Source organism: Peromyscus leucopus, chromosome 15 (assembly GCF_004664715.2).
Source record: "Peromyscus leucopus breed LL Stock chromosome 15, UCI_PerLeu_2.1, whole genome shotgun sequence".
Taxonomy (NCBI): domain Eukaryota; kingdom Metazoa; phylum Chordata; class Mammalia; order Rodentia; family Cricetidae; genus Peromyscus; species Peromyscus leucopus.
The window spans coordinates 57,572,708-57,587,248 of record NC_051076.1 but is presented as its reverse complement, the minus strand read 5'-3'; the positions used below and the strand labels follow the sequence as shown (position 1 = coordinate 57,587,248).

The 14,541-nt window shown below is 42.1% G+C and overlaps 1 protein-coding gene across 7 annotated transcripts in view; it reads right to left on the bottom strand.

Moving 5' to 3' along the window:
• The window catches only part of Srgap2 (SLIT-ROBO Rho GTPase activating protein 2), a 219,227-nt gene that overhangs the window by 127,786 nt on the left and 76,900 nt on the right, over positions 1-14,541 (bottom strand). For all 7 annotated transcript variants that reach the window (XM_028876502.2, XM_028876504.2, XM_037211431.1 and 4 more), the window contains exon 3: positions 466-658. In XM_028876502.2, the coding sequence (XP_028732335.1) occupies positions 466-658 (193 nt within the window). The remainder of the gene's footprint in view (positions 1-465; positions 659-14,541) is intronic.

The window sequence follows — 14,541 nt, the reverse complement described above, 5'->3', positions numbered from 1 at the left end:
AAGGGAATTAGCTGGAGTGGGAGGGAGCAGGAGAGGGTAGTATAATGGTATGGTGGTAGTAGAAGTATATATAATTGAAATACATTACATACATGTATAAGTATCATAATTAAACCTATTATTAGCCATATACGCTGATACACAGACACAGACACAGACACAGACAGACACACACACACACACACACACACACACACACACACACACACACACCTTAGACCACTGGTTAACATACAAGAAAGGCTATAAAATTCATTAGCTTGGCTCGCCATATATTCTGATCTCTCTTAGATAAAGAACTGCCCATTAAGACTGATGTGGAAAAGGAAGAGTTCTCGAGGGCTTTCAACAAATTTGAAGCTGCAGACTCGAGAAGCAACCTGAATCTAAGTGGTGCCTTTTGCCTCCCTGCACCTCAGACCTCACTCTCAAAGTTTCTAAAAGCAATTGCCATGAAGTCCCTACTTAAATTGTTGGTCCTTGGTGCTTCGTGTCTTGGCTAGAAAGCGTTCGGCTAGCTTCTCCAGGTTTCGAGAGTAGTCCATTTCAATCTCAGCCTTCTTTCGGAAGAAATCTTGCAGGTCCTGCAACAGCTGCACCCGGAGCTCACACTGCTGGTCTAGGCATTTCATCTGCTCTGTGAGCTGTGCCCGGATCTCTGCAAGAAAACAAAAAAATGTGGTCAGACAGACAGCTCTAAATATACACTGCACACACAGGTACTTACCTCCCTTTCATTCACTTGTTCCCTATACCCTGGGATATCAAAGCCCTTAATAAAATAGCCTACAATTGAAACTGGCCATATGATATGTGCTACCTCCAAAAACCTCCAACTCCTTTTGGACCACTGAGAACCATTTGTGATCAAGAATCTGTTCAGTTCGTTAGAATAAGTTGTATTAATATTCAAAGCTAAATATTTATAAAGTAATTTACTATTTCTAACACCATCCAGAATTTGGGTTCTTTTCTGGCAAGGAGCCCAAATGAATAATCAGATGAATCATGTTACCCCCATTTCAAAGACTGAATACTGAGTCTTAAAGAAGACAAACTAGCCAGGCGGTGGTGGCGCACGTCTTTAATCCCAGCACTCGGGAGGTAGAGGCAGGTGGATCTCTGTGAGTTCGAGGCCAGCCTGGTCTACAAAAGTTCCAGGAAAGGCACAAAGCTACACAGAGAAACCCTGCCTCGGGGGAAAAAAAAAGAAGAAGAAGAAGACAAACTATTAAATCCCAGTAAGCTGGGATTCAAAGCCAGACAAATGACTATTTTTAACACTCTTCCTTGTATTTCAAAATGTTTTTCAGTATCTTTATGAAGCAGGGTAAGGATCGTTGTACTTTCACGGAGGTAGAAAGATGCCTTTTCAAGGTCAAATGGCAGCAAGCAAGAACAAAACATGTAGCATGGCATCTAGAAAATCACACTCGAGGTCAACTGGTTTCCCAGTTTCCACTATTACAGAATGTAAATCTTCAAGAAGCTATCTTTGGAGGTGGAGGAGTAGCAAAACAATAATAGTGAGTGACTTTGGAAGAGATCTTTTTTACTGGGATCTCACTTGTTCTGTCCTCACAGAGGCCTAATGGCCTCTGCTCTGTCTGAGGTAGAATTATGTCTGGTTACACTCCTGATTGGAAGATTCCCTACCCGGTCCTTGCACACGGCTAGCAACACAATCACTGTGGAACCACAGCAATGGCAGCTTCAGCTGCTACTGGATCTGTCTTGAACGCACTACATGCGTTACTGATAAGAGATTTGGCATTCACAGCAAATAGCCTGCCAACACTGGGCTGCTTTCCTGCCCAGAGTAGGCCCGCAGGGTATGTCCAGCTTACACCCAGTTCCCCATTAGCATCAAAACAGAACAACTGTTCCCAGCCCTTTTCTCTACCAGCACACTCACCTCCAAGTGTGACTCCAACCTGAGGCTGAAATACCTATGCTATGCCTTCCCGATGCATGCCTCAAACTCATTCCCCACAGCACTGGCAGATGGGGAAGGAGAGGAGTAAGTTTTCACCCGAGCTCTCGATGAAATGTGGGGATAAGGGCCACGATGCTGAAAACTTCGCAACCACTCCTTTCTTAAAGCAATGAGGTCTGACAGAGCTGCACTGGTTTGCCTTAGAGGACCCGACGTCCAAAATCTATCCCCGTCTGTCTTTATTGCCACCGTTTCTGCAGGTATCAGGACATGACAGACACAGCAGGTCCTTTGCAAGTGACCCTAGGTAATCTCTAAGAGCAATCTTCATCCTTATCTCGAGTCAGCCCAGCAGTAACCCAACCTGAACTGAAACTGAGCACTGCGGGATTGTTTCCAGCAAGCAGAATGCTTCACAGAAAGCTGCTGCCTACCTCATCGCTCATCAACGCTCTCTTGTTCTTGTATTCTGGAGTCTGATTACAAGGGGCGTAGGGCTGTGGGTGTGTAAGAGATAGACAGAGGTCATGTCAGGAATCTGGTTCTTGGGGGGATTTCTGGATCTCTTAAGGATAAAAGCCCTTGTTATGATCATTCCTAGAGGCATCTGCCTCTTTGTACATATTCATGAAAAGCTAGTAATAACTGCTAGTAGACAGGAAGGCTGTGGGTAGAGATCATTCATGGGTCATCAATATTACTTAAAACCTGCCCATTAAATAGGAATCATCTCTTAGGGTAAAATGGCTGTCCAGGTGCCTAATTGGGGACAAAGGTGCAAAGGGAGATGAAGGCACACTGAGTCTATCAAGTCCCTCTGAGTCACATCTAACTCACTTAAGACTATACCTCAATAATCTCCTAGCCAGAGATGCAGAAAGAAAATTCTAGACTGTTCTAGGGTCTATAGACAAAGCCCCATGATAGGAATGTAATTCAAGTAGGCTGTTCTGAAACTGTCCTATCCATGAAATAAGGGGCCACCTGTGGGATGTGGTAATGTCTTAGAAGTTCCTGTGTACTTCCAACCAGCATGGGATTCCATGCTGACTTCTCAGGAGTGAGGAGTATAGCATGAGCTGTGTCCCTTCTTGCACCCTCCTCTTGATCCTGCAGAAAAGGGCGTGTGTTTTCTGAACACATTATATGGATACCCACACACACACACACACTACAGCTCACTTAATTCCCATTACTATATTTATTTCAGATGAGGAAAACTGAACGTTTATTAAGTTATATGCCAAGGGCCATACCAACAGTGCTAATAGGGCTTGTGGTGGTTCATGCTTGATGGAATCTCTCTAGTGTGGCCTCTGAGTGTAACCTACGTTAGGTTAATTTAGGTTGGAAGATTCCTGGACTGAGGATGCCACCATTCCACGAGCTGAGGTCTTGAACTTTATACTGTGAGAAAACGAGCCAAGCAGTCACTGCTCTCTTCTGACTGCAGGCCTAACTGACTAGCTCCTTCAAACTCCTGCTACCTCCACTTCCCTTCTGCAGAGGACTGACTGCTCCTCCAACGGGGAGCCAGAATAAACCCTTCCTCCTTTAAATGGCTTGTCACATGTTTTATCCCAGAAGCAGGAAAGGCAACTAAGACGGGGCTAAAGCTAACTTAACATTTTTTATCTGACTTGGCAGAGCAGTGAGAAGTCGACACTCCATGGACAGATTTCTGGGTAAATCGGTGACCATGGACTTTTAATCTCGGGGACTTTGACTTTGTCTTCCTGCTGAAGAATGATTCAGGGTCCCAGGATCAAGTTTAGGTTAGGACACTGATTTACAAGTTAGCCCATATTCTGACTAATCCACAACCAGGCTGGATCCCTTCCCTACATCCTAAATCTGTTCTCCATGGAAGTTTCAAAGTCCTTCTTTTCTCTTGTGAGCCCATCCTAAGGTATTCAATAAGTACAAAGGATAGGGAAGGGGAGAAAATGATATCCCCACCCCAACCACCTGTCAATGGTTTGTGATATGGGACCCCTCCCCTACAATGTGCCTAGAAGGAAGTCTCTCCTTTGTTATCATTCCCAGAATAGTGAAGAAGGCAGTAAGAAGGATTCTAGTCCACTGCTCCAGGACAGAATGGCTGTTCTGTGGAGAGTAGAATGTACTGCTGCTGTTGTTACAACAAACAGTGGTCCTCAACAAGGCAGCTGGGCCAGCCTCTGTCCATGCACACACAGGGAAAGAAACAATAGGTACTGATTGTCAGCACACTTGGGCCATGTGCCCAGGCTGGAGACCCCGCCATACCCTGGCTGACCACAAGGCAGAAAGAAAAAGGGGCGATTTATAAAACCACAGGGAATTTCTCAAAAGCTCTCTGTGTGCTCATGTGAGTATGCATGTGGACTTGTGAACACACTCAAAGACACACTATTCACATCATGTTCTACCACACCAAATCAAGAAGACATCACGAGTCTCTTTCAGAGTTGGCAGCGAAGTTCTAGGAAATGATGGCCCTTATAGCTTCTTTCACTAGAATTATGGGAAGAAGCCCAGCTCTCCTTTACAGAAGCAGCTGTCTCTGAGCTATGACTGCTTCCCTGGTTATCCATAAAGTGCCACAGCACTAAGGTCATCGTGAATGAGCTGTGTGAAGAGAGGAATGCCACAAGTGACCTTCTCTGGGCACCCGTGTCTTTTGGGTTTTGCTTTGAATATTCTTTACTATATAACAAACCAAGAAGTAAATTCCAATGTGAAGATGTAAGAGTTAAATGTAAACCGAGACAGAAAGAAATCTAACTGTAAATCTTCAGAAAAATTCAATGTCCATTGACTATTTTCTACCACATTTTAAAATGATACAAGAAAAAAACAAAAAAACTTGCTTCTCTTGCAGGACCAAAGTTTTTAAACAAGTTACCTAATACTCAAGAGTGGCCTTTGCTATTTCATTCATTGATTCAAGTCAAAATTTAACTTTGCTGTTTTGCTTTTGCACAATTTTGTGAGTTTATGAAAATACACCAAATTACTTTAAAGATGTGAATTTTATAGTATGTGAACTCTCTCTCTCTCTCTCTCTCTCTCTCTCTCTCTCTCTCTCTCTCTCTCTCTCTCACACACACACACACACACACACACACACACACACACACACACACAATCTTTAACTCCACCAAATGTGTTCTGTTGAGTACCATTCTGCCAACTAACAGGCAGGGAAATGGCCCCAGACACCATAAAGAATCCTTGGTTTCTATTTCTCTACTTTTAGGGTTAAATCAGTTCTGTACTGATTATTATTAAAGCAGTGTGTCTGGGCAGCAGGCTCAGCCATGACATTAAACTCCACCGGCTAGCACACCACTATTCTACTATTTTCAGAGGACGTCAGATCAAAACATGGCAATGAATGCCTTATGTTCAAACTCAGGATCAGCAGACATAACCAACAGAGTTTCCCCTGGGCAGTCTGTCTTCTTGTTCGTGCCTGGTTACAGCTGAGACACTACTAACTACACGGCTTAGGAGTTAGCAGGAGATTTTTATCTTACTTAGAAGAGATGCTGCTGCCAGGTTTCAATAAGGGTATCACTGGAAGACACTTGATCATTTAGCAAAAATAGTCAAGGCCCTGCCTCACTCTAAATGATACCTTCCAGTGCAGGTGAAACAGTCCTCTGGAAACTGTCCTCATTTCAGAGAACACCTGGTGAATTCATCGAAGTTCAGATGGGGATTGTGTTCCCTATTGCTTCAATCCTAGGATAAGAGCTCATTCTTTTGCCTTCCAAAATCCATCTCCATAATCTAGAACTTTCTCTAATTCAGTATACCACATATTTAAAGAGAAAACTGGAGTAGGAAGGCAGGTCAGAAAAAAGAGATACATTCTTTTAGGAAAGTCACACAGGTATATCCTTCCCTTTTTAGTGTGCTGGCGTCTTGGAGACAGGTGCTGTGATTCCCACAGGCTCTGCTGCCAACATGAAATGTAATATTAGACCACGTTTCCCAGTGAAACCTAGCCTGACTGCCAGTCCTCACAAAATCTACCTCACCTTCTTTTAGTCCTTTCACAAACATATGATGTCACCTCAGCCACCTCAAGAATATTGATTCATAGTCCCTTCCAGAAAGTGTTGTGTAAGAATACAATCGAGGCTTTATCAGTCCCCCCCCCCATTATTTCTTACCAAGATTTCTGATCCCAACAGTAATCAGTTCCTCTCCAAACTGATCCCCAGGAAGCAAAGCTGGATGCCCCGCCAACTCATGCTCTTTACCCTGCTCATTTGCCTTTCTACAAACTTCCTAATTCCAGGGCTCTTAAAAATCCTGGCTGGACAGAAGTGAAAACCAAAGCCCAGAGAAGTGAGGGCACGGGTGAGGCCCACACAGCTGGTTAGTTGTAGATTCAGAACTGGAACTCCAGTAGCTAAGCTGTGAAGCCAACATTCATTTTTACTGTTATCACAGACATTTGAGTGCCTTCCAGGTAGTCTGAGATCACAACGACAAAAATTCTCCCTTAAAGTTAGCAAGGGAGTGGGAACAAAAGCTACAGTAAAGTGCAGTAATACAAATAAGTGAGGACGAGCACAGCGCTGTAAAAGCAGAGGAGGGAGACACCATAAACATTACAGCTCGGATGGAAAGGTATCCTGGCAGTCGAGCTGCGGAACACCAAAGCCACACCACACAACAAACCTCACACAAGAGATTTATTGGGAGGGAAAAACCAGGAGGGTGGCGAGAAACAGCAGAGAACTGAACAGGACACGGGGCTTATACAGAGATTCTTGGGAGAGGGGTGGAACTTTTCAGGGTGGAGATTGGTGGGATTTCATGTCCAGAGATTGGGCTTTTTACTCTGTAGGGTGGGGTCCAGCAATTAGGGCAGTTAAGAGTGTTCTGTGGGTGAAACTTGGCAGCTGGAGGTCCTTGGGAGAGGGGCCTGGCCATTCATGTGGCTTGCGAGGATTACAGACACAGTACTACATTCAATCTACATGTGATGCCACGTCCTTCGAGAATTAACACTAGTCCTTATCTATGAGTAGTTGATGTTTTAAGAAACACCAGTGAGCTACTTTTAGTAAACTAGAAAACAGCAAGTACTCTCCCTCAAAGAAGGTGACTAACAGCCTTTTTCTCATTATTTCACTCTCAACTTGAATAAGGCACAGAAATCTTCATTGACAAGAATTATTCCAAACAATTGCTTCTGGAATTATTGTTTTCATCCCTGTGCCTCCAAATTTCTATCTACACTCCAGACCTCTCCAGCCTCCTAGACTTACCATCTCTTCTTAACTCTCTAACAGGTATCCACAACTTAAGCCCAAACTGAAACTCTCGACACAGCTCCTGGCCACTGCCCTCTTGGTTCCTACCTAAGAATGGCATCTCTTTTACCTACCAGACCAAAAACCTTCGGAGTTCCTGCTGAGTTTTCTCTCTTTCATATTCTGTCAACTCAAACTGCCTTCAAATTGCATCCTGAATCCCACCTCTCCTTAGCCCACTCTCTGCTTACATGCTAAGTCTAACCTGACATCCCTCTGTTCTGAGTAACTGTTTCTACCTGGTTCTTCACTCTCCACCTGTTACTCTGCAGTCCACTCTACACATGGGGCAGCTCTACTCATCACCCTCCAATGGCTTCCCACTGGAGACAGGGTGAAGGCTTTCTAAACACATAGCTCAGCTGCTCCAGTCTCTGGAATTCATCCTCACAGACCGCCAGGCACACAGGCCTCTCTGGTGGTCACAGGATGTGCCAAGCCCACTTTACGTCAGCTAAGAGAAGCCTTTCTCTTTCCCTTGGCTTGAAGCACACTTCCAAACTTTTGCATGGCTAGCCCCTTCACTTTTCAGTTCTCTGCTCAGAAGTCACCTTCTCAAAGCAGCCTCCACAGCCGTTCCATCTGAAAGATCCCTAACACTAACCTTTACCTTCAGTTTGTTTTACTCCACCATAACTTCTATATGTATTTATATTCTAGGTATGTCTTCTCCTCTGACTAGACACAAGCCCCATGGTGACATAGTGACCAACATATAAAAAGTCTGAATTTAACTTTAGGAGACTTGGGACAACTTATTGCTGTCCCCCCCTCCCCGCCTCCTCCCACCTCCCCAAGACTTTCTATTATGACTGCTCCCTAACCCCCAAAGAGCCAATAGCTAGCTATTCCTTCTAAAAAAGAGAAAAGAAGAGCTGGGGAGATGGTCCAGCAGGTCAGGGAAAAATTCAGTTCTCTGCACCCACAGTAGGTGGCTTACAGTGGTCTGTAACTCCATTTCCAGGAGGTCTGACATCCTCTCCTGACCTTTGTAGAAACCCACATAAATGAAGCATATACTCACATACACTTACACACATAAATAAAAATCATCTATTAAAATTTTTAAAAAGAAACCCCACAAAAAATCAAAGGAGAGATGCATTATCTAGTCAGCTCTGTTCTATTCTGACAAATGTTTTCTCTCCATTATTTATGATAGATACAAAAGGACTCACTATATATGTCCACAGGGCATTTTTAATAATTAATGGGATCTTTTTAGGGGAAAACTTTACCAGAACAAAAGTTTCAGTTGCCCCAGGGCTGGCCAAGCACCATGAACACAATCCCAGTAAGTAAATAGCAAGGGTTTTCCTAAATTTCACAGCCCTCTATAACAATGTCTTTCATTAGTCTGTTACCAGAATCCAGCATGTGATCATCCTGCAAATGTATGAGTGTGACGGTCTGTGGTGGTAAGTAGAAAGTAAAATTGTCACTTTCAATATGCTTATACTTTCTAAACACATAATTACCAGAATCAGAGGATCACAGAGGCCAATGAGAATCTGAAAAGTGTCCTTGTCAGTCAGAAGACACAAGTACTATCAAGAAAACATCCTGTCCTTGCCCCTCCACTAGCCCACAGCAACAGAATGGCAGTTACAACGTTTTAAACATGTGAACAAATAATTTAATTTCCAAGTATATTAATGTGCATTTGATCCAAAATAAACATATCCTATTTTCTTTAATTTTTACAAATCAAATTTTTCTATTTATTTTATTTAATTTATTTATTTATTCATTCATTCATTCATTCATTCATTCATTTATTTATGGTTTTTCAAAGCAGGGTTTCTCTATGGGTAGCCTTGGCTGTCCTGGAACTCACTCTCCACATTCCTTAAAAATTTATATTAAAATTAAACATTTTCTCCCCCTCTTTAACATTTTTTGTTTGTTTATTTGTTTTTGTTTTTCAAAACAGGGTTTCTCTGTGTAGCTTTAGAGCCTGTCCTGAAACTCGCTCTGTAGACCAGGCTGGCCTCGAACTCACAGAGATCTGCCTGCCTCTGCCTCCTGAGTACTGGAATTAAAGATGTGCACCACCACTGCCCAGATTTTTCTCATTTTATTTCAAAAGTAATAGTGTATATCACTTGCTAAATAAAAAATTTGGTTTATATATAAAACAAAAGTTATTAAAATTAAAATACATAATATTTTAATAATGCTTTAAAAGAAATTTTGCCTAAATTCACTTTTTTTTTTTTTTTTTTTTTTTTTGGTTTTTCAAGACAGGGTTTCTCTGTGTAGCTTTGCGCCTTTCCTGGAACTCACTTGGTATAAATTCACATCTTTATTATAGTTTATAAAAGTGATAACACTTACTTAAATTCCTGAGGGACATCAATTATATCATCCTGAGAAGAGTCTATAAATTTTTAAATACCAGGAAGTGCCAACATGGTATACATCTTCCTCATTTTAACCAACTCCCTGGGTCTGCCTTCCAAAAGAACTTGGTCTTCTAGAGAAGACAGACTGTAAGAAGGAGCTGCAACATGTTAGCTCATTATTAGGAAAAGAAGGATGCTGTATTATCACACCTACTTGGTCTAAGACTCAGGAAGGGCTTCCAGAAGCCAGACTTCAAGGATTGGGATTACCCGGAAAAGGAGTACAAGGAAGTTCCCTAGGCCAGAGGAAAGGATGTATTTCAATGATCCAGAGGAAAAGGACAGGAAGATACATAAAAGGAACTGGAATAATAAAAGAAACTCAGACTAACTGGAACATCAAACTTTAAGTAGGAGGATAAACAGAGGAAGACTGAGGAAAGGCATGGGTCATAGTGCTGGCCAATACCGAAGTCTGAATGACCATAGAACTGTTCCTAAGAGCAAGGGCAAGCCATTATAGATCACATATAGAAGTTACACAGGCAAACTGCTTTCAAAGACGGTAAGCACTCCCTCTGGAGAGCCCAAACTCAAGAGAAGCATGAACCAGTTTAGTTTTGGAGAGGTCAAGGTTTCAATCAACTTCTAATGACTTTCTTCAACCTGCATCTTCCAAATAAACTAAAGTCCCTCTAAAGCACAGAGCCTGGTGAACACCAAAGGTTATCGAGAAATGACCACATGCTATATAATCTTGCAGACAGATCAGTCCCATGAGTTAGGTATTACAGCAGCAGCAAGAAAACTGTATGAGTCAGGCCAGTTAGGCCTAGGTTTCTTTTTCCTCATCTGAGAATCTGTGGTATTTCTCCTCTGCCTACCCCCTTTACACCAAAAGCTATGTCTCAACCACATGCCTCAACAACAAAAGTGGAAGGGACTTTAACTCAGCCACCAGAAAAAGACAGGAAGATGCTTTGCCTGACTGTTTCACACCTTGGGGGATGGGGAGGGAACACCCTCTGTTCAAATCCATAGATGGACATATTTAGAATGTGCTTGAGGCAGGAACATAATTCAGAGCAAGTCAGCTAAGAATAAAAAACACTGAACTAAATAAAATTAAACCCAAATACAAAGCATTAAAGCTTAAGTCTGGATTCAGTCTGTTCACATAGTCATAAACCAGGCTTAGGCCAATGCAGATGACAGAAGTCAATCAAACTAGCTAGCATTGGAAGGCCAGAAGCCACAGTCCTGATTAGATTAGGTGACTTCCGTTGATATTACTATCGCAAAGTTAGTCATGATTTCACATGTCTTAAAAAGTTACTGTTGATTTTAAAGATCAAGAAGAAAATAAAAGCAGAGTACCATGGCTTCCATCATAGAAAAACTCTCAAGCCCCTGATATATGCTTATATTTTCAAAGGGCATTATAAAAAAATTACTTTAAATGATGTTATTTGTCTCTAGACTTTCTGGGCAAGAATTATGTCAAATTGATTTGAATTTTTAACAAAACAACAGAATAAATTTGAGTAAACGACACAAACCAGCACAACACCCCAAAAGGACTAAACAAAACCAAGTCCCCAAGAAATCTCAGTTTCATTTTCAACAGAGTAGACTTTCCCGAACTGTATAAAGGAAATCCCTATTCTGGTTCTTTATTATTTTTGTTCAGATTTATTTTTTTATTCTATGTTTATGTGCAAGTATATGTACATATACGTATGTGCACCACATGTGTATCTGGAGTTATAGGCAATTACGATCCACCTGACATGGGTGTTATTGTTAGGAGCTGAACCTCAGTCCTTTGCGAGAGCAACAAGTGCTCTTCACCACTGAGCCATCATCTCTTCAGCCCCTAGTTCTTCATTATTAAATGGCACAGTTTTTTTGGGGGGGGGACCTTACAGCATAATTCTTCTTATTTATTAGCTTGCCTCTGCAGCATCTTGAACAATTCTATTATGACACTCAGTACAATGGAAGGTAATTGGCAATTTATATTTGTTTCCCCTGCTAAGCTAGGAGCATCTCAAGTCCAAGACCATGTCTTATTTTCACATCCCCAGGAACATACCACAGAACTAGTATATGCTGAACTGAAATAAATGAAAACAAGTTCTTTCCCTATCATCAACAATGACTCTTTGGAAGATTCCAACAAAGCTTCAGAGTTAACTATGTGCAGATCCTGGGTTAGCAAAGACTCACAATAAAGATTTCTGTATATCTGGCTCTTTCTCCCCTCTCCTTTTCTTGCCTCCCCACCTCCAGAGGGGAGTTCCCACTGGAAATTGCACAACTCTTTGTGCAAAGAAAAACAACAAGCTTAGTTCCTGTTGACCTGGATAGCATAGTGCTCTGGCTGGCACAGGATCTTCCACTATCTTAATTACTTTTCTTTCGCATTGCTGTGACCAAACACTTGACAAAAAGCAACTTAATGGAGGAAGGGCTTAGCTTGAGGCAGCTGCCGAGATGCATCCAGTCAGGAAGCAGGGAGGAGGACTGCTCAGTATAATCTTTCTTTTTTACTTAGTCCAGGACAAGAGCTCATGGAACTGTGCCATTCATGGTGAGCAGGTCTTCCCCCTCAGTTAACCCAATCTGGATAATGCCTACAGGCATGCATGCCTAGAGGCCAACAACCTAGATAACCCTCACATATATTCGTAAAAGACTGTTTCCAAGGTGATTTTAAAGCCAGTCAAGTTGATAATATTAACTATCATGTCCACATGTTTCATAGAAGTGTAGCAAACCCAATCCAGCTTCTTTGTTTTAAATAAAACTGTCATTTGAAGTTCGACTCACTCTTATTTTACCAAAACATTACCTTCTGTGGTTAACTGTGATTTCCCCTACTTCCTTAGAAACACCTAGGCATTGTGCAGCACATCTTTGGGTGTGTCTCTGTGAGGGTGTTTCCAGAGAGAATTAATTCAGAAGGACAGACCTGGCCTGAGTGGGTAGCCCCATCCCATCAGCTGGGGCCCCAGACTGAAAACAAAGGGCAGGGGGAGAAAGTCAGTTGAATGTCAGCCACTGAGATGGCAAGAGGTGGGAAGGGGGGGGGAGTCTTAGTCTTATGCTCCCACTGCCATGGAGCTACCTACCACCATGATGGACTGTATCCCTTGAAACCATAAGTCAAAATAAATTGTTCCTCCTTTAAATTGCTTTGATAGTTGCCAGAAAAGTAACGAATACTCCTTAGAAGGCAATCACTTCTATCTTCCTTAGTCTTATAATAAGCAAATGTAATGTTTAGACAAGCTGAGGCAACGTTTTGAACTCTTTCGGATCAAAGCCCCTAATGAGCAGTACATGTCACACTCTGACAAGCATGCACACACACAAAACAAAGCACATGCATGTGTGTACAATCACCCTTATTCTTTCTATGCTTAAAAAAACTGATTTGAGTTTTCAAAGAAACTGGCTTCATAACCTACCCTGCAAAGGGGTCACAATCAACAGGTGGAAAAGCTCTAGTCAACTGAGCTATATACAGGGCTGTGATCAGTGTTTCAGAATTACTTTGGAAACTTTTTATAAGTAAAATAACAGCTCTTAAAAAAATAAAACAAACAGGTGGATATGTGGCTCACACCTGTAGTCCTAGCAATGAAGAAGCCAGAGGCAGGAGGCTTGCTACAAGTTTCTGGCCAGCCTGGTCTACATAATGAGTTCCAGGTCATCAAGGGCTCTTCATCAACACTCTATCTCAAAACAAAACACAAACTCAACACCAATAGAAAATTGGATCCAAAACCCAAGACAAAATCTCCATCTGGAAAAATGAAACACTCTAATCCTCACTCAGAAAACCACAACACTTTCAGACTTGGCAGGAAGGTGAAGATTAGACTAGACCAGATATGGACAATGTCCAATCATGCCAGCAAGAACTGCTGCTCCCAATAAAAAAAATCAAACACTATCCAACGGATGGATCCTTTCTTCATGCTTTTGAAGTTGTGACAGTGATAAAAGAAACAATGAGCACAACCTGCCAACTTCTTCTTGTGTGTGAGTTTCTACATGCTTTTCACTCTACATGCTTTTCATGATTTAATGAGCTGCTGTTAGGAAGTTCATTTCCAAAATTAGAAGTATCAGGCAGGTAGCACAAAAAAAGCATTTCAGGATGTTCTCTGAAATAAGAGGGTCAACAGTGGTAAACACCTTCAGAAATTGACTAAAGTAATGCCAAATATGCCAAAATCATAAATATTTGGAGCCTTAAAGTAGAACAAAGGGTGAAGTTAAGTTTAAAGCAAGCCATGTAGTTTTCTTGTTGTATGTGCGAGGGAAGAAGGTGGGAAGACTCCTACCAGTTTATAGAGAAGGTTCCAGGTTAAGGAATTGGTAAAGATTTCTCTGTATCCTCTCTTATAGTCATCCACTCTGCCCCACCCAGTTTAGGAGAGTCCTTCTGAGTTTAGGAAATAGTGGAAATGGAAAGCTGTAAAAACCTGGTAGCAGGGATAAAACCAGAGGGGCTCACAAAATAAAGCCTGTCCTAACATGGCAGGACATGTTCAGTCACTTCCTTCTCTGTCCTCTACAAACCTTTATCCCCACCTCACCTCTTCATGACATCAAGTTATAGTACCGCCCCTCATCCCCTCTAGATTACTTTGCTTTAGCTACAGTTGACTTTTGTTAAGTCTTCAAACACATCAAGTGCACTTGAGCCTCAGGGATCTGCTACAAGAAGTTTGCCCTCTGCCTGGAATGTTCTTCCCACAAGTGTAAATTCTCATCTCCTTCAAATCTCTGCACAAATGTGACCTATACTACAAAACTCACCTAAACTGCCAAGTACTCCTTAGCCAGGGATGGGACTTCATGCCCACTTCCCCTCTCCAACCGGGAATTCTGTCTGGCTTGAGCCCTACAGGTCATATACATGCTCTCTCAA